Here is a 19,434-nt window from a genome sequence, read left to right as displayed (position 1 = left end):
CGGTCTCTGGTAAGCCCTCCGTCCGCCGGGGCTCCGGACACCGCCGCAGGGCCTCAGCCTCCACGGGCCAGAGTGGTCTCCACGGTCCCTTCGGATGCAAAGACCACCTGCGCGCTGGCCTCAGGCATCGGCTGGCTCCAGCCCCCCACCCCCGGGCTTCCCTCGCGCGCTCAAAGCGGACTCGCTCCCTAACAGTTCCAGCTCGCACGCGCCACTCCAGCCCCTGCACTGTTCCCAGCCGTGGCGGCGCGCAGAGCTCACATTCTTTACCTCAGTCTCAAAGTTCTAGCTCACCCGCCTCCTCCTAGGCGAAGGGACCGCCTTCTCGCCCATACTATTGGTAGATACAGCCGTCCCTCAGAGAAGAGGCCGGGCCAGCTTCCCTCCGGAGGCTCTAACTGGCCTTTGTGACAGTCAGTCGCTTTTATCTGCCTTGCGATTGGTCTCCGTTGGAAGAAAACCTGGAGCCCCGGTTTGCGGTCGCTCCGCCTCTATCCCTTCTAGTAGAGCGCCGGCGTCTCCGTCTCCTGGTTAGACCTGATTGGCTCCATCTCCAGACCTCAGCATTGCGATTGGATGCGGCTGCGGGGGGCGGGCCGGTCTGGAGCGTCGGCCGTTGGCGAGCGCTCCATTCTAGCCCCCTCCCTTCTGTCGCCTCACTCCGGAGCTGGAGTCTCCACCCCCCCGGCGGGTTCTGATTAGCCACTTCCGACGCGTCTCGGGGCCGCTATTGGTTCGCCGGGTCCCTGAGCCCGTTTCCGCCCTCTTGAAGCGACTACGGCGGCTCCGAGGAGGGGGAGGGGAAAGGAGGGACGGCCGGTCCCGTCAGTCAGGCAGCGGGAGCCGCCGGGAGCGGATGGCGGCGGCGGTAGCGGCCCCACTCGCCGCCGGGGGTGAGGAGGCGGCAGCCACGACCTCCGTTCCAGGGTCTCCGGGTCTGCCCGGGAGCCGCAGTGCAGAGCGGGCCCTAGAGGAGGCCGTGGCCACCGGGACCCTGAACCTATCTAACCGGCGCTTGAAGCACTTCCCCCGGGGCGCGGCCCGCAGCTACGACCTGTCAGACATCACCCAGGCTGGTGAGTGCACCCGGCCCCCCTACCCCGGCCGGGACCCTCATTTGCATAGCCCCGCCCCTGGCTTGTTTCTCACCGGGCTCCGGAGTCTGGCCCGCCCCTTCACCTGACCGTCGGGGTTCTCGACCCCGCCGATTTGCATAACCCTGCTACCTCCCCCTCCCCACTTTGAGAACTACCAGACAATGAACGCGTTTCTCGTTTGCACGGAACGCCCAGCGCCCCGGCCGAGCGTTGGGAGAATTCCCCGGTCTTCTGCTTCTCTTTATTTGCATAGCTGCGCACCTGTAGAACGGTCCCGCCCCTCACCGGGCTGACTCATTTTCCTGATCTCCTCAACCTCAGTTCTGATCGTCCCTTAAAGCGGCCCCCACGAGCCCCCTCTGAGGACTCCTTTATCTTCCTCCACTTCGTCTCCCAACTCTCCCCCCCCCCCCCCCCCCCCGTTCCACCGAGATGCGAGCAGCCTTAGGCCTTCTCTTCCCTAGGATTTACCCCTAACAACCTGGTGTTGCTGTTTACCGTGCCTGTTGTCCCGCCCCCTAAGGTCGCAGGCCCTCTCGACTCTTCACCCCGCTAGCCTATGGGAAAGAAGCAAATATTCCATGTCCCCTAACTCTTTTCTCCTCGAGCTCTTCCATCTATTATTCCTGACCCCCTTATCCGAGATTCCCCCTCCTTCTCGCGTGTGTGAGGTCACTGTGGAGCCTGTGACCTCATAGAGACCCTAGAATTCCCGTTTCAGCTTCTACTTTCCCCTAGAGGGAGGGACATGAGGCAGTTGCTGAAAGGAAGGAAATCTTATCTCCTGGCTAGGAGTGCTGCGAGACTAGAGACTGTCCCACTGCCCTTCTACTCCCCCACTCACAGATCCCTCTAATCGTGCTCCTTCCTTCCTGGTCTCTCTCTCTCTCTCTTTTTTTTTTTTTTTTTTTTTAGATTTTGCTTATTTATTTGATAGAGATCACAAGCAGGCAGAGAGACAGACAGAGAGAGGGGGAAGCAGGCTCCCTGCTGAGCAGAGAGCCACATGAGGGGCTCGATCCCACGACCTGGGATCATGACTTGAGCTGAAGGCAGGGGCTTTAACCCACTGAGCCACGCAGGCGCCCCCTTCCTGGTGTCTCTTGAGGGCAGGGTGTGGGGGACTCTACCATGACAGGTGAGTCAGGCCACAGCTGCTCAGGAGGCAACAACCTATGACCTTGGGCTGGCAGCTGGGGGGTGGAGATTGGGAGCGGGGAGGAGGCCTGCATTCCCGAAGCCCCACCCCAGCCTAGCCCAGGGTGGGACTTGGGGCTGGGTGAGTGTCTTCCCTCCCGAGGACACAGCTCGGAGACTGGTTGCCTTTCTTCTCCAGCAGGTGCCTTCTCACCTGCAAACATGCAGGAGGGCACCGGCCTTGTTTTCTCCACTGCTCTGGGGAGGACCGGTTTAAACCTCTCCACTTTACTTGGGTTGCTGGGTAAACTCGCTTCCCCGCCATGCAGAGAGTGAGTTCAGGGACCGAGTGAGCCCCAGGAGCCATTCCTCTCCCTCTCCGTCTCCCCCAGCCGCCTAACCCCCCCAAGCTTCAGATTGACCTCAGCAGCTGTGTGACACTCGCCGTCTGTTCCCTTTCCCCTCCCCCTTGCTTGTTTTTTGACAAAGACCAAATGTTATTCTTGACTTCCTTAGGGCTCTGCCTCTGTGAGTGGACTCCTGGGGAAAACTACCAAGAACTCCCTGGCCCCTCCCAGCTCCTGCCCCCTCCCACGCTCCTCCACCAGCATTCCGGCTCGGGGTGCAGGCCCTTCTGAGTGAGCTTGTGTGTTGGAGCGGGAAAATCCTCGCTTCCCACGGGCCTCTCCCCGCTCTCCATGCAGAAATCCTGAATCCTTTCTGGACCCAGGTTGTAGGCCAGGTGGACTCTGTCTTATCCAGAACGTTCTCCTCTGATCCCTCTCCCCAAGCAGATTGCTGATAGTTTGGGGTGGAAAAGGGAAGTGACAGTCAGGGTTGCGTGTACCCTGTCCTCTACACCTCGCCCTACCGCCCAGACCAAACACTTCCAACACTCCGCTAAAGTATTATGAGCCCTCTCCTGCTTTCCCCGCTCTTTCTGAAGCATGGTTTTCCCTGCATATCTCCTATGGCACAGGTCTCTGATATCCTCTGGATTCTGTTCCTTGGGGCCCCCGAAAGCAGGATGAATCCTGAGATGGCGGGGAGGGGCGGCTCTCGCAAAGGAGAAGTGCAGCTCACAGTCTTATAGACCACATCCTGTGCCTCCTGTGCCCTGCCGCCTCCAGCCTGGGCTCCCTTCCGCTCCGAGCTTTTGCCCCATCTTGTCCTCCCCCAGCGTCATCCCCAGCACGCACAAGTGCGCACGCACACCTGTGTAGGTGCAGGGAGAGCAGCCAGGTGGCGGGCCAACAGAGGACGACTGCATCTGGCCACCTCCGCCTCGGGGCAACCTGCTCTTCTCCCTTGAAGGGTCTTCTCTCCTTGCACACCAGGGCTGTGAGCAGAGAGGGAGGAAAAAGGAGGCCTGGTGTCTCGGGCTGTCATCCGCCCTGGGAAACATAGGGCCCACCAGACACCGACACAGAACCTGATAGATTGTTTCTACTCCATTTCCTGTCACAAGACTCATTTCCTTGGGGGATAGACCCCAGCTTCCCTCCCATCAGCTTTGGCTCGCGCCTTCCTGGGGAGGGCTGCCTAAGAAGCTCACAGAAGTTCTATCGCCAGGGACATCCCCCTGCAGGCCCTGGGCCCCTCCCTGTGCAGGGGAGGAGAGGAAACAGAAACCCAGGCTTGCAGAGCTCTGAGCGGTTAGTGTCCCCAGACTGGCAGCAAGCCCATGCCTGACTCCTTTCATTGGAGTAGCAAGCGACCCCTTGAAATAAGCGGTGGTCATAGACTTCACTCTCCCTACCTGCCTCCCGGCTCCTCACCCACACCAAGACACAGGCAAAAGTGCTGAGCGCCTGAAGCCTGGGTCGGTAAGATAGGAAGTAGAGGGGAGCCAGTGGGACTGGGAGAGGGTGGGAAAGAGGCCCGTCCTGAAGAGGCTGGGGTGGGAGGGACCTGAGGACTCCAGCTTCTGCCTCCAGCCTGGTCGGCTCGCCTTCCCCTCCTGGTCCTTGGGTGTCTGTTCCTTCACAAACCTTTGGAGCTGGCTTGCTGATCAGAGGGGCCGATGAACAGCCGTTGTCCAGTGTGCCAGGAGCCTTATTCTCTAGAGCCAGACTCTAATGACCCTTGGCTTCTCCCCTGTGTTGAAAAGAGGTTGAGGCTGGGGACGAGGCCCCCGTGGAGGGGCGAAGAGGGATTAGCTTTCTCAGTGGTCTCCCCGGGCAGCTGCCCATACTCACTTTGAGCCGCCTGGCCCATTACCTTGCTGTTTCCTTTGGAGCAACAGCAGGAACCGCAAGAGTTCTAGAAGCCAGTCACCCTTTCCAGGATAGCCCTTCATTTGTGTATCTGAAGGTGGTTTGTCCTGAGTGTGGGCTTCTCCAGCCCAGTGACCCTGCGGCCTTTGCTGTTCTGCTAATGCTCGGAATGTGCTCGGTTTTGCAGAAAGCTTTGTTCTCTCCAGGGAGCCCAGGTTTACAGGCCTGATTCTTTAGGTCCAACGGGGAGGCGGACTGCTGGGCAGCTGGCTCTGGGAAAGTCGAGGGCCCTTCTGTCCAGGGGCTGGGCCTGTCCCCAGCTCTCCCTTGATGTCTTGCTTCTCCTAGACCTGTCCCGGAACCGGTTCCCCGAGGTGCCGGAGGCAGCATGCCAGCTGGTGTCCCTGGAGGGCCTGAGCCTCTACCACAATTGCCTGAGATGCCTGAATCCAGCCTTGGGGAATCTCACAGCCCTTACCTACCTCAACCTCAGGTAGGGAGGCATGGCCGGCAGAGGGTGGGAGCCCCAAGTCCCTCCCAGCGCACCGTACCCTGAGTGCCCCTCCCAGTGCCCCGGAGAGAGGGCAGCACGGGGCTGCCGGGCCTGGGGAGTGAGCCCCATGCCTTTCTCCCTTCCACAGCCGAAACCAGCTGTCGTCGCTGCCACCCTACATCTGCCAGCTGCCCCTGAGGGTGCTCATCATCAGCAACAACAAACTAGGGGCTCTGCCTCCCGACATCAGCGCCTTGGGAAGCCTGCGGCAGCTTGTGAGGGCAGGGCAAGAAGGGGGCCGTCGAGCCAGGCCCCAGGGGCCTTTGGAGAGTTTGGGGAGGGGGGCACCGAAGAACGTGGCTAGGGGCTGGAGGCAGTTTCTGATGCCCCTGGTCTCGTGGCTCCTGGCCTACTTCTTTCCTCACTGCAGGATGTGAGCGGCAATGAGTTGCAGGCCCTCCCGGCGGAGCTGTGCAGTCTCCCTTCCCTGCGGGACCTCAGTGTGCGCAGGAACCAGCTCAGCACCCTGCCCGATGGTGAGGAGAATAGAGATCTGGTGGGGGTGTGGGGGTGTGGAGAGAGTGTGTTATGTCTGCACTGGAGAAGTCCCGAAGACTCTTCAACATCACCGACCTAGGTGCCCAGGGTTTTGCAGTGTATAAGACAAACTAAATTATTTGTTCTTGACTGGCATCCCTCTGAGGCTGACAAGGCATGGGTTATTAACTTTATCTTCACAAATGAGGAACAAGGCACAGAAAGGAGAGTGGGTAAGTGGGTTGGCACTCTGCAGAATCCCAAGGTTGGAAGGGACCTTCAGGGCCACCCAGGGCCATCACTCAGCCAGTGGAAGCTCTCGGGCACCTGAGTCAGATGATGCCCTATGCCTCCTCCCCCAAAGATTCCGAGTCAATGGAGCCATGAGCTGGAGCCCAAGCAGCCCCCGACCCCAGTTGAATGAGCTAATTGTGATCCACTCCAACATTTGATAGCCTCTGCTCCAAAGCAGGTGCCCCTTCCCTTATTCCGCCGGCACTGTAGTGTGCATCCTATGTTTTAGGTGGGGGTCAGGTAGACGGGGATGTCACTCACACCTAGGGCCAACTCTGAAAATGTCCGGGCTTCCCGGGGAGAGACAAGTGGAGGGACGTGCTAGAGCAGGCCATGGAAAGAGCTGCGGGAGCTAGAGGGAGGCTTGTGGCCCTGCTCGGGGAGCTTGAGGAAGACTTGCCCCCCGCCCCCCGAGGGGTGGCAGGAGCTGACCTGTGAAGGAAAGTTCTCCTTCCGAATGCATCCCAGGCAGAGGGAACCCATGTGCAAAGCGTGCGGGTGGGAGGGAGCACTGCCAGGCACGGATGTGGCGAGAGATGCAAGCCAGGGCCAGGTAGGAAGGACGGGAGCCGGAGCCGTGCAAATCTTGGTTTTAAAGAACAAGAGAGGGCACCTGGGTGGCTCAGTGGGTCAAAGCCTCTGTCTTCAGCTCAGGTCATGGTCCCAGGGTCCTGAGATCGACCCCGCATCGGGCTCTCTGCTCAGCATGGAGCCCGTTTCCTCCTCTCTCTCTGACTGCCCCTCTGCCTACTTGTGGTCTCTCTCTCTCTGTCAAATAAATAAATAAAATCTTTAAAAAATAAAAATATGAACAATAAAGAACAAGAGAGGCGGTCAGGTGGTCACCCATTTTCTCTGGGCTCCCCCTCCTTCTACTCTGGCCCTCTCTCCCGCTAAGTCAGTAGCACTGTAAACAAGCATTTGATCAGAGATCCGATCACATAATTTGATCTTATGTGACCGTAAGAGAGACCCAAGCAAAAATGCCCTGGGGACACCGAGAAAGGAGCAGTAAATTCCTACCTGTCTCTGGAGAGATTTCACGGAAGAGGCAACACTTGAGCTGCACTTTGAAAGATGGTCACAAAACTGCGTGTCCCAGCTGAGCAAACAGCACGTGGAAAGGCCCAGAAGCCTTTCTGGCTTTATTTTCACACATGAGGGGGTTCACAGGGCTGGAGGTTGTCTGATGTGGTGCGAGGGTGGTCCGAGCCAGCTCACGAGCACTCAGACCGCGCTGGGCCTGGGGGTGGTGAGTGCTCCTCTGTGTCTCTAGTCACCCCTCATCCCACTGGGCATGTTTGAGAAGTAGAAAAAGGGCACCCTTTCGTGTGGGTGGGCACAGCCTTGCCTGGGGTGGGAAGGGCTTAGCTCGTAAAGTTCCGGTGGGAATGCAGGCCCCTCCTGCTTGGGTGCCTTTGTGCAGGTCATGGTCCGCTCACCCTCAGCAGCCTCGGCTGCAAGTCATGGTTTTTGACCATGTGCAGTGTCGCAGTTTGGGTCTTGGGGCGGTCAGTCAGGGATGAAGGAATGGCCGGAGTATGGGGTGGGTCGGGGGGGCAGAGGAGAGAGAAGCCCATGAGCTGGGCAGGAGCTCGGGGAGGGGAGGCCTGGAGGTGGGCCTGATTCAAGCAGGAAGGGGAGCAGGGAGGTTGTTCTCGGGGCACGCCCTCAGCCAGCCAGCCAGGCCAGAGGACGTGGTGGCCCCAAGGGTGGCGAGTGGGCCAGAGCAGAGGGCAGAGGAAGTGAACACAAGGCCCCACCCTTGGGCAGGCTCCTGACTCTTCCCTCACCCACCCCCAGAGCTGGGGGATCTTCCTCTTGTCCGCCTGGATTTCTCCTGTAACCGTGTCTCCCGCATCCCGGTCTCCTTCTGCCGCCTCAGGCACCTGCAGGTCATTCTGCTGGACAGCAACCCCCTGCAGAGCCCTCCGGCTCAGGTGAGGGGGGCGGGTTGCCCTAGACCATGGGGACGGGGCTGGGAACGGGTAGGAGTTGGGAGATGAGTCCCTTGAGTAGCCAGGCAGGATCCGGGGGAGCCCCCTTCCCTTAACCCCTACCATGTGCCTCCTTATACCTAGATCTGTCTGAAGGGGAAACTTCATATCTTCAAGTACTTGTCGACAGAAGCTGGGCGGCGTGGGGGGTCTGCGCTGGGGGACCTGGCCCCTTCTCACCCCCCGAGTTTCAGTCCCTGGTAAGTCCCAAGTGGGAAGGAAGCAAGCGCCTGGTTACTTCCTGCTCCTTCCTGGCAGCACGGACTCGTGGGTTTTGGTGGGAGGATGAGAGGTGCTGGACTGACTGGCTCTCCCTGGCGGCCACCAGCCCTGCTGAGGACTTATTTCCTGGACGTCGGTACGATGGTGGGCTGGACTCAGGCTTCCACAGCGTCGACAGTGGCAGCAAGAGGTGGTCTGGGAATGAGGTAAGGGCCTCCTTTCCACGGGACATTGGGGGTCTTGGCTCTGGGGGAGAAACTCTGAGTCAGGACCCTTTGCTTGGTGCCTGGGAGTATCAGGGTGACTGTTTGTGTCTGGAGTGGTCTTTTTCCCTTGCCCAGGTATCTCGGGGAAGGGCTGGCTCAGCAGCAGACCCCAGGGGCTTGAACCCCACGAACCCCCAGCACTACAGCGCAGCTCACTCCCGTTTTTGCATTTCTAGTCAACAGATGAATTTTCGGAGTTGTCCTTCCGGATCTCAGAGCTGGCCCGGGAGCCTCGGGGGCCCAGGGAGCGGAGAGAGGATGGCTCTGGTGAGTGGTGGGGTCAGGGTATGGGGTGGGGGGTAAGGTACGAGTGCCTAAAGGCCCCCAGAGGCTTGCTGACATGCCCTGGCCTCTCCAGCTGACGGAGACCCTGAGCAGATTGACTTCATTGACAGCCACGTGCCTGGGGAGGACGAGGAGCGAGGCGCTGTTGAGGTGAGGGTCCCGTTCCTGGCCACATGCAGGTCCTGTGCAGTGTGCAAGGGACCTGTGGGGGGAGGGGAGTGGCGCAGGCTTGGGGGAGCACTTCCATCTCCTGCTGCTCCTTCCTTAGGAGCAGCGGCCACCAGAATTAAGCCCTGTGGCAGGGGACACCGAGAAGGCGTCCAGCAGCAGGTACCCCGGAGCCACCTGACCCCGCACCTTTTCGCCTCCCTCCTGTCCCCGGACCCAGCTCTGCCTCACTGGTCCTGCCTCTGCCCCACAGGCGGGAGGAGCCGGCCGGGGAGGAGCGGCGGCGCCCCGACACCTTGCAGCTGTGGCAGGAGCGGGAGCGGCGGCAGCAGCAGCAGCAGCAGCAGCAGCAGCAGCACAGTGCGCTGTGGGGGGCCCCCAGGAAGGACAGGTATGGGCAAGGGGGCAGGGTTGGGCGGGGGCCTGGAAATGAGGGGAAATGTGTCCTCAGAAGCTCCTCTGCCCCTTGGGGTTGGCGGCTCCCTTGCCTGCGCTGCTGACCCCACATGTCCTTCATTTTCCAGTTTTCTGAAGCTGGGGATCAGGGCTGCTGGCGGAGGGGCCGCTGCCTCGTCCACTCAGGCCTCCTATGAGTATGTGTCTTCGCAGACCCACCTCCCTGAGCTCTGTCCCTGCACGCCGTGCCCCGGCCATCCCCTCTAACTCGCTTCCTGTCTGTCCTCAGTGGCATGCCGAAGTCCAGTGCCACCCAGCCGGGAGCTTCAGGAGGACAGGGAGCCCCCGCCCCCGCCCCCACCTCCCAGGACCCCCCTCCTGCGGCTGGACCAGGTGGGACAGGGACTGGGGGAAGAGGAGGCGGGACTCTGTAGGTGAGGGGGTGGCTGGGGCCTGGGGGCCTGAGGGAAGAGGGGGACTCTGAAGGGTGTCTTTTCTGACCGGTCTCTGACTCTGGCTCTGGCCCCCAGCGACAGTGCCTGCTCCCCGGCCACTCGGCTCCATTCAGAGACCAAACAGCTTCCTCTTCCGTTCTTCCTCGCAGAGTGGCTCAGGTGGGTTTCCCCTGTCCCCTGCGCTAACCCAGCCCTCAGCCCTGGGCTGCGGACTCCCCTTCTGGCCTGGGAAGTCGCTAGTCTATTGTCCTTTGTGTTGAAAATCCCACAAGCACGGAGGCAGGAGATGGGAGTGCCAGACACTGTGACCCAGCTAGGAAGTCGGCGGAGGCGGGTGACAGAGACAAGCCCACATTCCTCCCCTTTCTCCAGGCCCTTCCTCCCCAGACTGTGTTTTGAGACCTCGGCGATCCCCCCAGCTTCTGGATGAAAAGGAGCTAATGGCCCAGCTGCGCCAGGTAAGAGAGGTGGGATCTGCGGGGCCGGGCACGGTGGGGAGTTGAGGGGGCCGCTCAGCCTCCTCGAGTTCCCTGGCCTCCCACCCTACCCTGTGGGTGCTTCCACTGAGGACGCAAGGGGCAGGCGGGAGTCCCCAGCGAACCTGACCCCTCCCCCATCCTCCTGCCTCCCAGGTCCTTGAGTCAAGGCTGCAGCGGCCCCTGCCCGAGGACCTGGCAGAAGCTCTGGCCAATGGGGTCATCCTGTGTCAGCTGGCCAACCAGCTGCGGCCCCGCTCCGTGCCCTTCATCCACGTGCCCTCACCCGCTGTGGTCAGTTCTGTCCCCGGGCGGGAGGCAGGGGATGGGACAGAGGACGGCCAGGGCCTCTCCCTTACTCTCCTCTCCTTTTCCTTTCTCACGCTCCCCCAGCCAAAACTTAGTGCTCTCAAGTCTCGGAAAAATGTGGAGAGTTTCTTAGAAGCCTGTCGAAAAATGGGGGTGCCTGAGGTATGGGGGGTATATTCTGGGGAGCCCAGGGCAGATCCCTCCTATAAAGGGTGGCGACGTTCCGGACTCAGCTGAGCACTCCGCATGGGTGGCGGGGCTCCATTCACAGGGGTGTCTGCTCCCCAGAAAGAAGCATGTCCGCAAGTCCCTGTCCTGCATGTGTCCCTGCCCTGCATGTGTCCCTGCCCTGCGCTGCGCATGTGGGCGTGGCTCAGCCCCTGGCACGTGAGGGCAGGGGGTGGGAAGGATTGTCTTGCTGCTGCTGCTGCTGACGTCTGCTCTTTGTCCTTGTCCGTCTGTCCCTACTCCCTTCCTAGGCCGACCTGTGCTCGCCCTCGGATCTCCTCCAGGGCACTGCCCAGGGGCTATGGACCACCATGGAGGCTGTGAAGCGGGTGGGGGGCAGGGCCCCCCCGCCCGTCTGGCCCCCTTCTGGTCTGGGCGGCTTCATCTTCTTCTACGTGGTCCTCATGCTGCTGCTCTTTGTCGTCTACACTCGGCTCCTGGGTTCCTAGGACCTGAAGTCACCCTTTCTCCCCGCCCCCATCACCCTATTTCTATTTATGACTCCTGTGCGACCCCGGTCCCTACCAGTGGTGCCTTCAGCCCCTACCAAAGACACTAGTGAGCCCCCTCCCCTCACAAACACTGACCTCAGAGGCCCCACTCTGGTGTACCCAGACCCTGGGCCCCCAGCCTCTGGCCACCCTCCTGTAGCCCCGCCCCCTCCCCCACCTCTCAGTAGGATGGTGCCTTCATCCCTCCAGCCCCTGCCCTCTGCTCCCTCAGAGGGTTGATCTCAACCTTCCTCCTTTTGCCGTCCCTCCCCCACCCCCCACATTGTTCTGGGGAGCTAAATTATCTATATTTTGTAGAGAGAACTCTATATTTGTAGGGGATACAGGGGCCCAGGCTGGGTCCCTGTCTCTGTGTATAAATTGTACAGACCGTGGCCGCCTCTTGTGTGTGTGTGTTTGCGTCTGCTCCTGCTGTGGCCAGGCCCAGCCCTGGCCATGCCCCAGGGGCTTTGTTTGTCAGCCTGCCTGTTCCAGCATTTCCCTCTGGAAATGACAGGTCTCTGCTCCCCTGAGCCTTGGCCTCCTGTGTCATCGCCCTTCTGTCACCTGCTGGCAGCTTCCTTGTATCTCGTTTGTCCCCAACCCATGTCCAGGATGCCCCTGACCTTGGCCACCTCCACCTGGAAGGGCCATCCTGTCAGCCTTGTTTGCCCAGGCTTCGGTAGGGTTTCTCCCCCACTGCCTTCTGAGAAGGACAGGGAAGCCAGAGAACAACGTGACGGGCACTTAACCCGGGCCCCTCCCCCCAGGAGTCCCTGTGCCAGCCCCACCACATCTTGGAAGAGGAGGGGGCCCCGGGAAGGGGCCTCCCCTACATCGCTGCTGTCATCCACGCACTGCTGGAACGGCCATAGGGGTCGAGGTCGGGTCACAGGGCTCCGATCCGGCCGGGAACCCAGGAACAGAGAAGACAGCCGCGTCCGGCTCTGCTCCCTAGCAAGGACTCTGGTGAGGGCGGCCTCAGGCTTGGCCCTGTTACTTGGGTGCCCCTCGGCCCGCCCAAGGGTTTGGAAGCCGGCCGGCCCAGCAAGGCCCAGCGAGGCCCCTGGCCGCCCCTGGCCGCCCCTGGCCGCCCCTGGGTGTGGCGGAGGGTCTAGGATAGAAGACGGTCCCAGATGTTGTGTCAAGTGCAATAAAGAAGCCGGGCCCCATAGGTTGCCCCTCGGGTATGCGTGTGTGTGTCCGTCTGCGAATGAATGCTGTGCGTCGTGGGAAAGGAGGTGGCCCTGCCGCGGGGCGCTGCCGCTCTTCCGTGGCCGAAGGCGCGCGGACCCCGCCAGCCCCGCCGCCAGGGGGCGCCCGCGAGACCCCGGCGGGAGCGCGCGCCACGTGGCCCGGAAACGCGCTGGGCGCCGGCGTGGTCGCGAGGCCCCGCGAGGTGGGCCGGCGACGTGCGCTCGCGGGCCGGCGAGAGGGCGGGCCGCCGCGGGAGGAGGGAGCCTCGTGGGTCCGGGAGGAGCGAGGTGGGAGGCGCGGGCGGCGCGGGCGGCGTGGACGGCGTGGACGGCGTGGACGGCGTGGACGGTGTAGACAGTGCGGACGCGGGGCCCGGAGTTGCTGCCCGCGCTGCCCTCCCCGTCAGACGCGGCATGTTGCCCCGGCCGCCTCCGCTGTGGGACGCGGGCAAAGAGCAGGCGCCCGAGAAACAAGGCCCCTCGGCGGGCAGTGACCCCGGCGAGGTCTGGAGCTCTGGAGAGGAAGGACTGGGGGAGCCAGGAACCCCCCCACAGGACAGGTGAGGGGCCCCGCCGCAGGGAAATCCGACAGGGAGCCCCACCGTGGGAGGAAACCGCCGCCGCCCACACTGAGGACCGGGTGTGCTCAGACTCCCGGCCCCAGATCCCCCGGGCCCTGCCTCCGAGATAAGGGGGAGGCTGTGACGGTTGCACCTCAGTACCTCCCCCTCCCAGCCCGCAGCCCCGGTCCCGAAGGCCTTCCTGGACCCGGAGAGAGCAGCTGCTGCCCCGGGCCCCCCCAGGCCTGGCTGCGGAGCAGTCCCGGGGAACCCCAGGTAGGTACGGGCCTTGCAGTCTTTACCGCCCCAGACACCTTTCCACGGACTCCTGAGCCTCTTTTAATCTCTTCAACCCCACCCCTGCAGTTGCCCTGCCGCCCCAGATGGCCTGGGAGGTGGCCCCCTCGAGGATGACGGTCCTAGCACCGTGGGACCCCAGCTACAAGGCTAAAGCAGGACCCCGGCTGGTGTGGGTGAGTTGGGAGTATCTGTGGCCCAGGCCTTGGGAGGGGGCAGGGGTGCCCCGGGAGGGGGCCGAAGCTGCAGGGATCCATCTTTCCTGCCTCTGGCACAGGGGCCCAGCTGTGCATCAGGCGCCTCCTTCTCAGGCCGGACTTTGTGTCATCCCTCATTCTGGCCACTGTATGAGGCAGCGTCAGGCCGGGACCTCAGGCCCCGGGCCCCAGCAACAGGGCATCAGAACGCAGAGCACGTGCCCAGGGACGCAGGTACTTGGCTTGGTCCCCCAGGCTCTGGAGGTTCCCTGCGTGAGCTCGTCTGGGAACCAGTGCGGCCCTCGCTGGTGTGGGAACCCCAGCCTGCTGCCCTCCTGGCTTTTCCTCCCCAGGGCTCCCAGTGATGTGCCGTGAAGATGTCTTTCTGTCAGACCCGCTGCTGCCCTGTGGCCAGCGTGTCCCGCTGTACCTGTCCGAGGCCCCTCAGCAGGTGAGTGTCATTCCTGCCCGAGCCTGGGGCCACTCCCCCCGCAGGGCTTGGGAGGAGACACTTCTCCATTCGTTCTCCTCAGGTCATGGGCTCTCTGAAGCTGCTGCTCCCACCTCCTGTCATGACTCCCTGGGTCCTTCGCACCCCCTCCCCGGGCTGCTCCACCGCCTGGCTCAGTGGGCCTGAGCTGATCGCCCTCACTGGCCTCCTGCAGATGAGCCAGGGGGCTCCGAGACCTGCCTCCTCGGGGGCTCCCACGCCCCCTGTTGGCTCCCCAGACCCTGTATCTGACCACCCAGGCCCCAGTGGCGGGCCCAGCTGTTCTCGCTGCACTGACCCGTCTGTCCCACGAACTCCAGAAGCCCACTGAAGACAGCTCTTCTGTGGGCATTGTGGGTCCCCCCCCCCCGCAGGTTCTGTTGACAATAAAACAGTGTTTTGGTTTGCAAACAAGCTCCTTGTAGTAAGTGAGTAGCCGAGTGGGGCATGGAGACAGGGATGGGTTCTCTTCCTCTACGTGGCTTAGGCTGTCCGCCTCTCAAACTCTCGTTACTCATCGGTCACCCCTGCAAGGGGGCAGGGGAGTCTGTAGATCTAAGGCCTTTCGAGGCTGACCAAGCAGGACCACTTTAATAGGGTGTAGGGCATAGGGTGTCGGGGTCCACAGTACAGTATACAGAAGACAAGGATACGGAAGCAAGAAGGTTCTCAGGTCCACCAGGCTCCAGAGAAGGGAGGATTGTGCGAACACTTGAGTTGTATTGTGATTGTGTTGTCACTGGAAGAGGGAAATTAGGGAGGAAGGGAGTGGCACAGCACTTTCAGGAAGCAGTAGAGATAAGATACCTGGTGCTTCAGTACCTCCTGCTCTGGGGCCCTGGGGCCGGGACTAGTTCTTTGGCTGCAACGAGATACTAGGCAGGCCCTGCAGGTGGGGGGTGGGGAGGAGCAGGTCCTTGAGGGACCAGTCATTGGGGGCAGGGTTGGGGGCCAGGGCTGACCTGAGAGCAGGTCCTAGGGGGCCTGAGAGCCCCTCTGTTTTGGGAACAGTTTGAGGGGGATTGAGGGGAGCAGGCAGGAAGGCATTCATAACTTGGCTCTGTTCTCTCTCTTCCTCCCCATCCATCCCTCAGCTAGACAGGGCGGAGCTGCCCACATCTCACCGGAGCCTCCCTGAGGTTCTGGAACTCGATGCGGGCATAGCTGTGTTGTGGGTTCCTGCTGTCGCCTCGAACCTCCAGTGAAGGGATCAGGTCCAGGTCAGCGTAATTGAGGCGGCCGTTGGGGGGTTCTTGTGTGGCAGTGCCCATTCCTAAGTAGTCAGGGGCCACATACTTGATGCACACGTACTCCCCTGCTAGCTCTGAGGGCGGCTGCAAGGAGGGATGCGCCCCTGCTGGTCCCCAACATTCCCCCAGGCTGCGACGGGGTCCTTGAAAGGAAGGTCCAGACTCCCCAGCTCCGAGCTCAGAGGAGCCGGGCAGGGAGCTGGAGAACAAGGACCCTGGCAGAAAGCGGCTCATGGGAACGTATTCAGTGCCCTGGCAAACTTGGAGTTGGTCGTGGGGAGTTGCGTGGGCAGAGGCCGCAAGGCCAGGGGGTGCCATCACCATGTAGCCACCTGCTTCGCCACCCCCCATGGGCTCATAGTTGCTCCCGGCTCCCATGGCTACGTAGCCCCCTCCCAGCTCCAAGTCCTTGGGGTGCGAGGCTGCCTTTGCCAGCATCTGGAGGGTTTTCCTGTTTCTCTCCCCGAGGCCTCCGCGAGGGCTCCCGCCACTTGACTGGGCTGTCGAGGCCAGGGTCGGAGAAGATTGGGAGGCAGAGGGTCTGTAAGCGCCGGTCGGGGGATCCCTTGGCAGTGGCTCAGCCCTGCCAGTGGCACCGCCCTCCCCGAGTCGCTTCATGGCGGCCAGTACAGTCTCATGAATGCTTTGGGCCACCAGGGCGTCGGGCGCCTGTAGCCACAGCTCCCCGGGACCCGTGGGCGCCGAGCGGCCGAGCTCCAGGAAGAAGAAGGAGTCTGCGTGGCCGCAGCGGCGCACACTGAGCAGGGACAGGCGCAGGGCGGGCGGCGGAGGCGAAGCCTGGGTGTCCCCAGAGCCTCTGCCTTTGGGCTTCCGCAGCAGGCTCAGCACCCCCGAACCCAGGCACAGGCGGTAGCGGCCGCTGCCCAGGCCTTGTGTTCGCCCCAGTCCCTTGGGCCGCAGCGTCACGGGCCAGACGTCCTGAAACGGAGCGAGAATCCAGGCGCCGGGGTCCTCGTGGAGGCTGGGACCTGGAGAGAAAGGGGGCCGGTCACAGGGGCTGTTGGGCCGGGGCGGTTGGAGTCACTGCCCCGAGAACTAAACACGTGTAAACGCTTCATATTTGAACTTGATTTCGGAGACTTACAGGGAGGGACAACCCCGGATAAACTCGCGATCACCCAAGCCCCGGCCCCTCGCCCTCGGCCCCGCCCGCCCCAGGCTCGGGCCTCACCCGCGGCCGCGCGCGCCTCCAGCAGGGCGAGGTACCACGCCTGCTGCTCCGCCTCGCAGGCCGCCGCCACGCCCAGGCTGTGGTCGCGCGTGTAGAGGACGATCAGGTGGCGCTGGCGCGCGTCCACGCGCTTGCTGATGGTGCACGCGCCCGCCAGGCTCACGCTGAGCTTGGGCGGCGCTCGGCCCGCGCGGAACTTCTTCTCGCTCTCGTAGCACTCGAGGCGCGGCGGGTCGGCGCGGAGCACGAAGAAGCGGCGGCGCTGCGACTTCTGCTTCCGCAGGTGGCCGCAGAGCCGTACGTCAGCCGGACAGGCCCAGGGCCGCGGCAGAACCAGCGGCCTGTCCGCCAGGTCGGACTCCGGGGCCGCCGTGGGGCCACCGCCTCCGGGCTTCATCCCCGGGCCAAAGGCAATCGGGGCTGAGACTCAGCAGAGGCGGGGTGGAGGTGGCGGTCTCCGGGGAAGGGGGCAGCGTCCTGACAGGCTGCCACCCGTCTTGATGCCCAGCGTCTCGCCCCTGCTCCGGACTTGAAGTTTGGGGCAGGGGGTCTGCGGTGTCCCCTCGCTGCGCGCGGCGTATGCGGCAATGGCTGTCGCGAGGTTCCAGCGGCCTCCTCGGAGGCTCGACCCCGGCCGGCTCCCCACGCCTCCAAACGCCTCCTGCCCGCTCCCTCCCTGCCTCTCTCTGCAGACCGCTCCAGAGTCCCCACCCCCGCGGGGTTAACCCTCGCGCGCCCCCGGCGCTGGACGTCGGGCCGTGGGAGTGAAGTCTGATTGGGGAAGTCTAGGGGACCGGGCCTCCACCCCACCCCAAGCACCCTTGGGCTGGGATTGCGGAGGCGGGGAGTGCGTGGGCGTCTCCTCGGATCTGAGCTGACTGCTAAGGGAGCGGCCAAGTGAGGCCAGTGTGAGTGGAACTGCGTCGGGAAGCGATCCGCAGTCCTGCCGATTTGGGGACGGCCCTGACAGGCGGCGCCACCTTCTGTTCCCGCCACTTCCCACTCTAGGCGTCCAGCACCTGCGTTCCCCCCCAACAATGGTCCCATGCTCTTTTTCCCAAGCCAGCCTAGCTCTCAGGGCCACCAAGCACTGGGCTGTGCTGATTTCAGAAGAGCTGGAGTTTCAGGTTCTCTCCGCGTTTAGGGTGACAGGAGGGGTCTTCAGATAAGTGAGCTTTTAGATGGGTCCCTGTGCATAGACCACACCCCCAGAATTCCAGCCAAGGGGCCACTGAAGGAGAACCTGGGAAGAAACCTCTCACTGCCCTCAGCCCCTTCTCAGCACCGCTGTCCCCAAATGCCACCATGGGCCAGCTGAAGGCTCTGACCAGAGGTGCAGACTCTGTGGTGGAGATACCCTCTGCCTCTTCCGTCCTAAGATTTTGAGATAGGTTTGGGATTCAGACATTTTACACCACCCCTCTTCTGATCCTTCCAAGGACCACAGACTCCTGCGGTGGGGTGGGGTGGGGGGTGATGTCTCTAGTCACTGCCCACTCTGCAAGACACCCCAGGAGCTGATGCTTGGGTGGGAGCCTTAGAGGACCTCCTATATCGCTCTGTGGCAAGTAAGAGCTAAAGCGGGGGCTGCGGAGAGGGTAGAGGAGGGGGAAGTGCGCAGCCGAGGCCCCTGTTGAAGAGGGCATATGGGGAGGAGAGGATAGAACAAGAATATGGAGGCAAGGGAAGCCTGCGCTGTCTCAGGCTAGTCCAGAGGCCATGACAGTCTGAGCTGGGAGGGCAGGCCGTCCCACTGACGCTTCTCCATTTCCCAGGCCTGTGTGGGACTCTTCTGGAACACTGGGGAAGCCATAGTGCAGCGTGCGAGCAAGCTAGGATCCTTGACCATCTTTTCAAGGGTCCCGTTGAGAGTGAGGTGCATAGCACCAACCAGCATGGTGAGGGGGGGCGGCTGGCTGGTAGGCAGGGGGTGCCCGGGGCCTCCACCAGGTGCATCCGGGTCCGCCATAGCTTCCCAAGGGGCAGGGGAGGTGCCCCAAGGGGCAGGGGAGGTGCCGTCAGCTCATGCATGCACTGGGGCCGGTGGCAGTCACCGCCTTTGGTGGGCATCGGCCAGGGAGAAGCAGGTATGCGACAGACCTAGAAGTGGCCACCCAGACAGAAGTATGTTCAAGGCCACTGCCTCCAGTGTGGTCTTCACAGACTTACGGTGTGCAAAGCAGCAAGCAAAAAAGAGATCTGGAGGCCCCTCCCCTTCCCAGGCTTGGTGCTGCTTGGAGGAACAGGGCATCCACAGGTCCTTCGATGGGCTGTGCTCTGAAGCTACCCACAGGCGCCTTCTTCATCCCTCCTCCTTCCCGCTCCCCGTCAGCCAGGCCACCGTGCAGCACCCCAGTCCTTGTGCAATCATGGCTGCCTCAAGGACCAGCTCCAGGCCACCTTGTGTCACTGAACCCAGAAGTGCTGGGCACAGATGGGAGCGGGAGGGAGCAGGGATCCGAGTACCTGCGTTCTGGGCAGGCAGTGCCAGGTGATTTAGCCATGCTGGGTACCAGGAAAAGCCTGGAGCCGAACAATTGGCCTAATCAGTTGCCCTAGCAACATTGCCCTTGGCCCTACCCAGACAAGATTTATTTTAGCCTGTTGCCCTGGTAACGCCAGCTGCTCCCCAGGGACAGGAAATGGCAGAACCTCAGCTCTGCTGGGTGAGAACATCTCCTCCCAAGCCCGGGGGTCTCTCTCGACCTCCCTCCTTGGGGTGCAGGGTAGCCGTGGGATGGAATCGCCACATTCTTAAATCCCTATGGAGAATCTCATTACAGTGACAAGAACCTAGAGGGAGGAGGCTGGGGAACTCAGGCTGGGCTGTTCCCATCAGCCCCTCCCTCCCCACTCGAGTTCTCCCCACTCTGTGTAGGGGTCACAGGGAGCGCCCCCATCTCCTTCCTTCAGCCTTCCCCGGCATGGCTCCCAGGCCCCAACGTGGGGGGAATGGCGTTCTTCACAGTGGTCCTTGGGACTGTCTCCTTCGATCTCACCCACGGGGGCAGGCAGGTGACCTCCCGAAGGCTGGGGCCAAGCCACAGGACTCTTAGTCAGCAGAGCACCACAGCATCTGCCGCCTGGTCAGAAGCCCAGGGGGAGCCTGGGCAAGCTCCACAGTGTGTCTGGGGTTCCCCGGTTCGCCAGCAGTGGGGTTCGGACATGTGACCACAGACAGGGCC

General features: G+C 62.4%; 3 protein-coding genes across 6 annotated transcripts; 2 read left to right on the top strand and 1 right to left on the bottom strand.

Annotated features, from left to right (window-relative positions):
* Positions 1–797: 797 nt before the first annotated feature.
* Positions 798–12,028, top strand: LRCH4 (leucine rich repeats and calponin homology domain containing 4). Of its 2 annotated transcripts, none has more exons than XM_059414553.1 (18): positions 798–1,076; positions 4,799–4,943; positions 5,092–5,218; positions 5,374–5,479; positions 7,578–7,714; positions 7,856–7,971; positions 8,100–8,199; positions 8,436–8,526; positions 8,618–8,694; positions 8,813–8,874; positions 8,966–9,103; positions 9,237–9,305; positions 9,398–9,501; positions 9,639–9,722; positions 9,936–10,021; positions 10,196–10,333; positions 10,433–10,510; positions 11,838–12,028. In XM_059414553.1, exons 1-18 carry the CDS (start codon positions 857–859, stop codon positions 11,940–11,942), a joined length of 1,983 nt encoding a protein of 660 aa, XP_059270536.1. In that variant the 5' UTR covers positions 798–856; the 3' UTR covers positions 11,943–12,028. The 2 variants fall into 2 exon arrangements, with proteins under 2 accessions (XP_059270536.1, XP_059270535.1); XM_059414552.1 differs by lacking the exon at positions 11,838–12,028 and adding an exon at positions 10,828–11,462.
* A 436-nt stretch (positions 12,029–12,464) lies between these two features.
* On the top strand, positions 12,465–14,207 carry SAP25 (Sin3A associated protein 25). Of its 2 annotated transcripts, none has more exons than XM_059414558.1 (6): positions 12,465–12,823; positions 12,999–13,099; positions 13,190–13,296; positions 13,398–13,551; positions 13,671–13,768; positions 13,851–14,206. In XM_059414558.1, the coding sequence occupies exons 1-6, from the start codon at positions 12,678–12,680 to the stop codon at positions 14,136–14,138; spliced, it is 894 nt and encodes a 297-aa protein (XP_059270541.1). In that variant the 5' UTR covers positions 12,465–12,677; the 3' UTR covers positions 14,139–14,206. The 2 variants fall into 2 exon arrangements, with proteins under 2 accessions (XP_059270541.1, XP_059270542.1); XM_059414559.1 differs by having other exon boundaries at positions 12,620–12,823; positions 12,999–13,103; positions 13,851–14,207.
* A 140-nt stretch (positions 14,208–14,347) lies between these two features.
* LOC132026555 (insulin receptor substrate 2-like) lies at positions 14,348–17,522 on the bottom strand. 2 transcript variants are annotated; one of them, XM_059414555.1, is made up of 3 exons: positions 16,250–17,522; positions 14,932–16,046; positions 14,350–14,546 (listed from the first exon to the last, which is right to left on the bottom strand). In XM_059414555.1, the coding sequence occupies exons 1-3, from the start codon at positions 16,644–16,646 to the stop codon at positions 14,544–14,546; spliced, it is 1,515 nt and encodes a 504-aa protein (XP_059270538.1). In that variant the 5' UTR covers positions 16,647–17,522; the 3' UTR covers positions 14,350–14,543. The 2 variants fall into 2 exon arrangements, with proteins under 2 accessions (XP_059270537.1, XP_059270538.1); XM_059414554.1 differs by having other exon boundaries at positions 14,348–16,046; positions 16,250–17,521.
* Positions 17,523–19,434: the final 1,912 nt, after the last annotated feature.

This window comes from Mustela nigripes, chromosome 11 (assembly GCF_022355385.1).
Source record: "Mustela nigripes isolate SB6536 chromosome 11, MUSNIG.SB6536, whole genome shotgun sequence".
NCBI lineage: Eukaryota > Metazoa > Chordata > Mammalia > Carnivora > Mustelidae > Mustela > Mustela nigripes.
The sequence above is the reverse complement of the archived record's forward strand: the minus strand, read 5'-3'. Positions and strand labels throughout refer to the sequence as shown.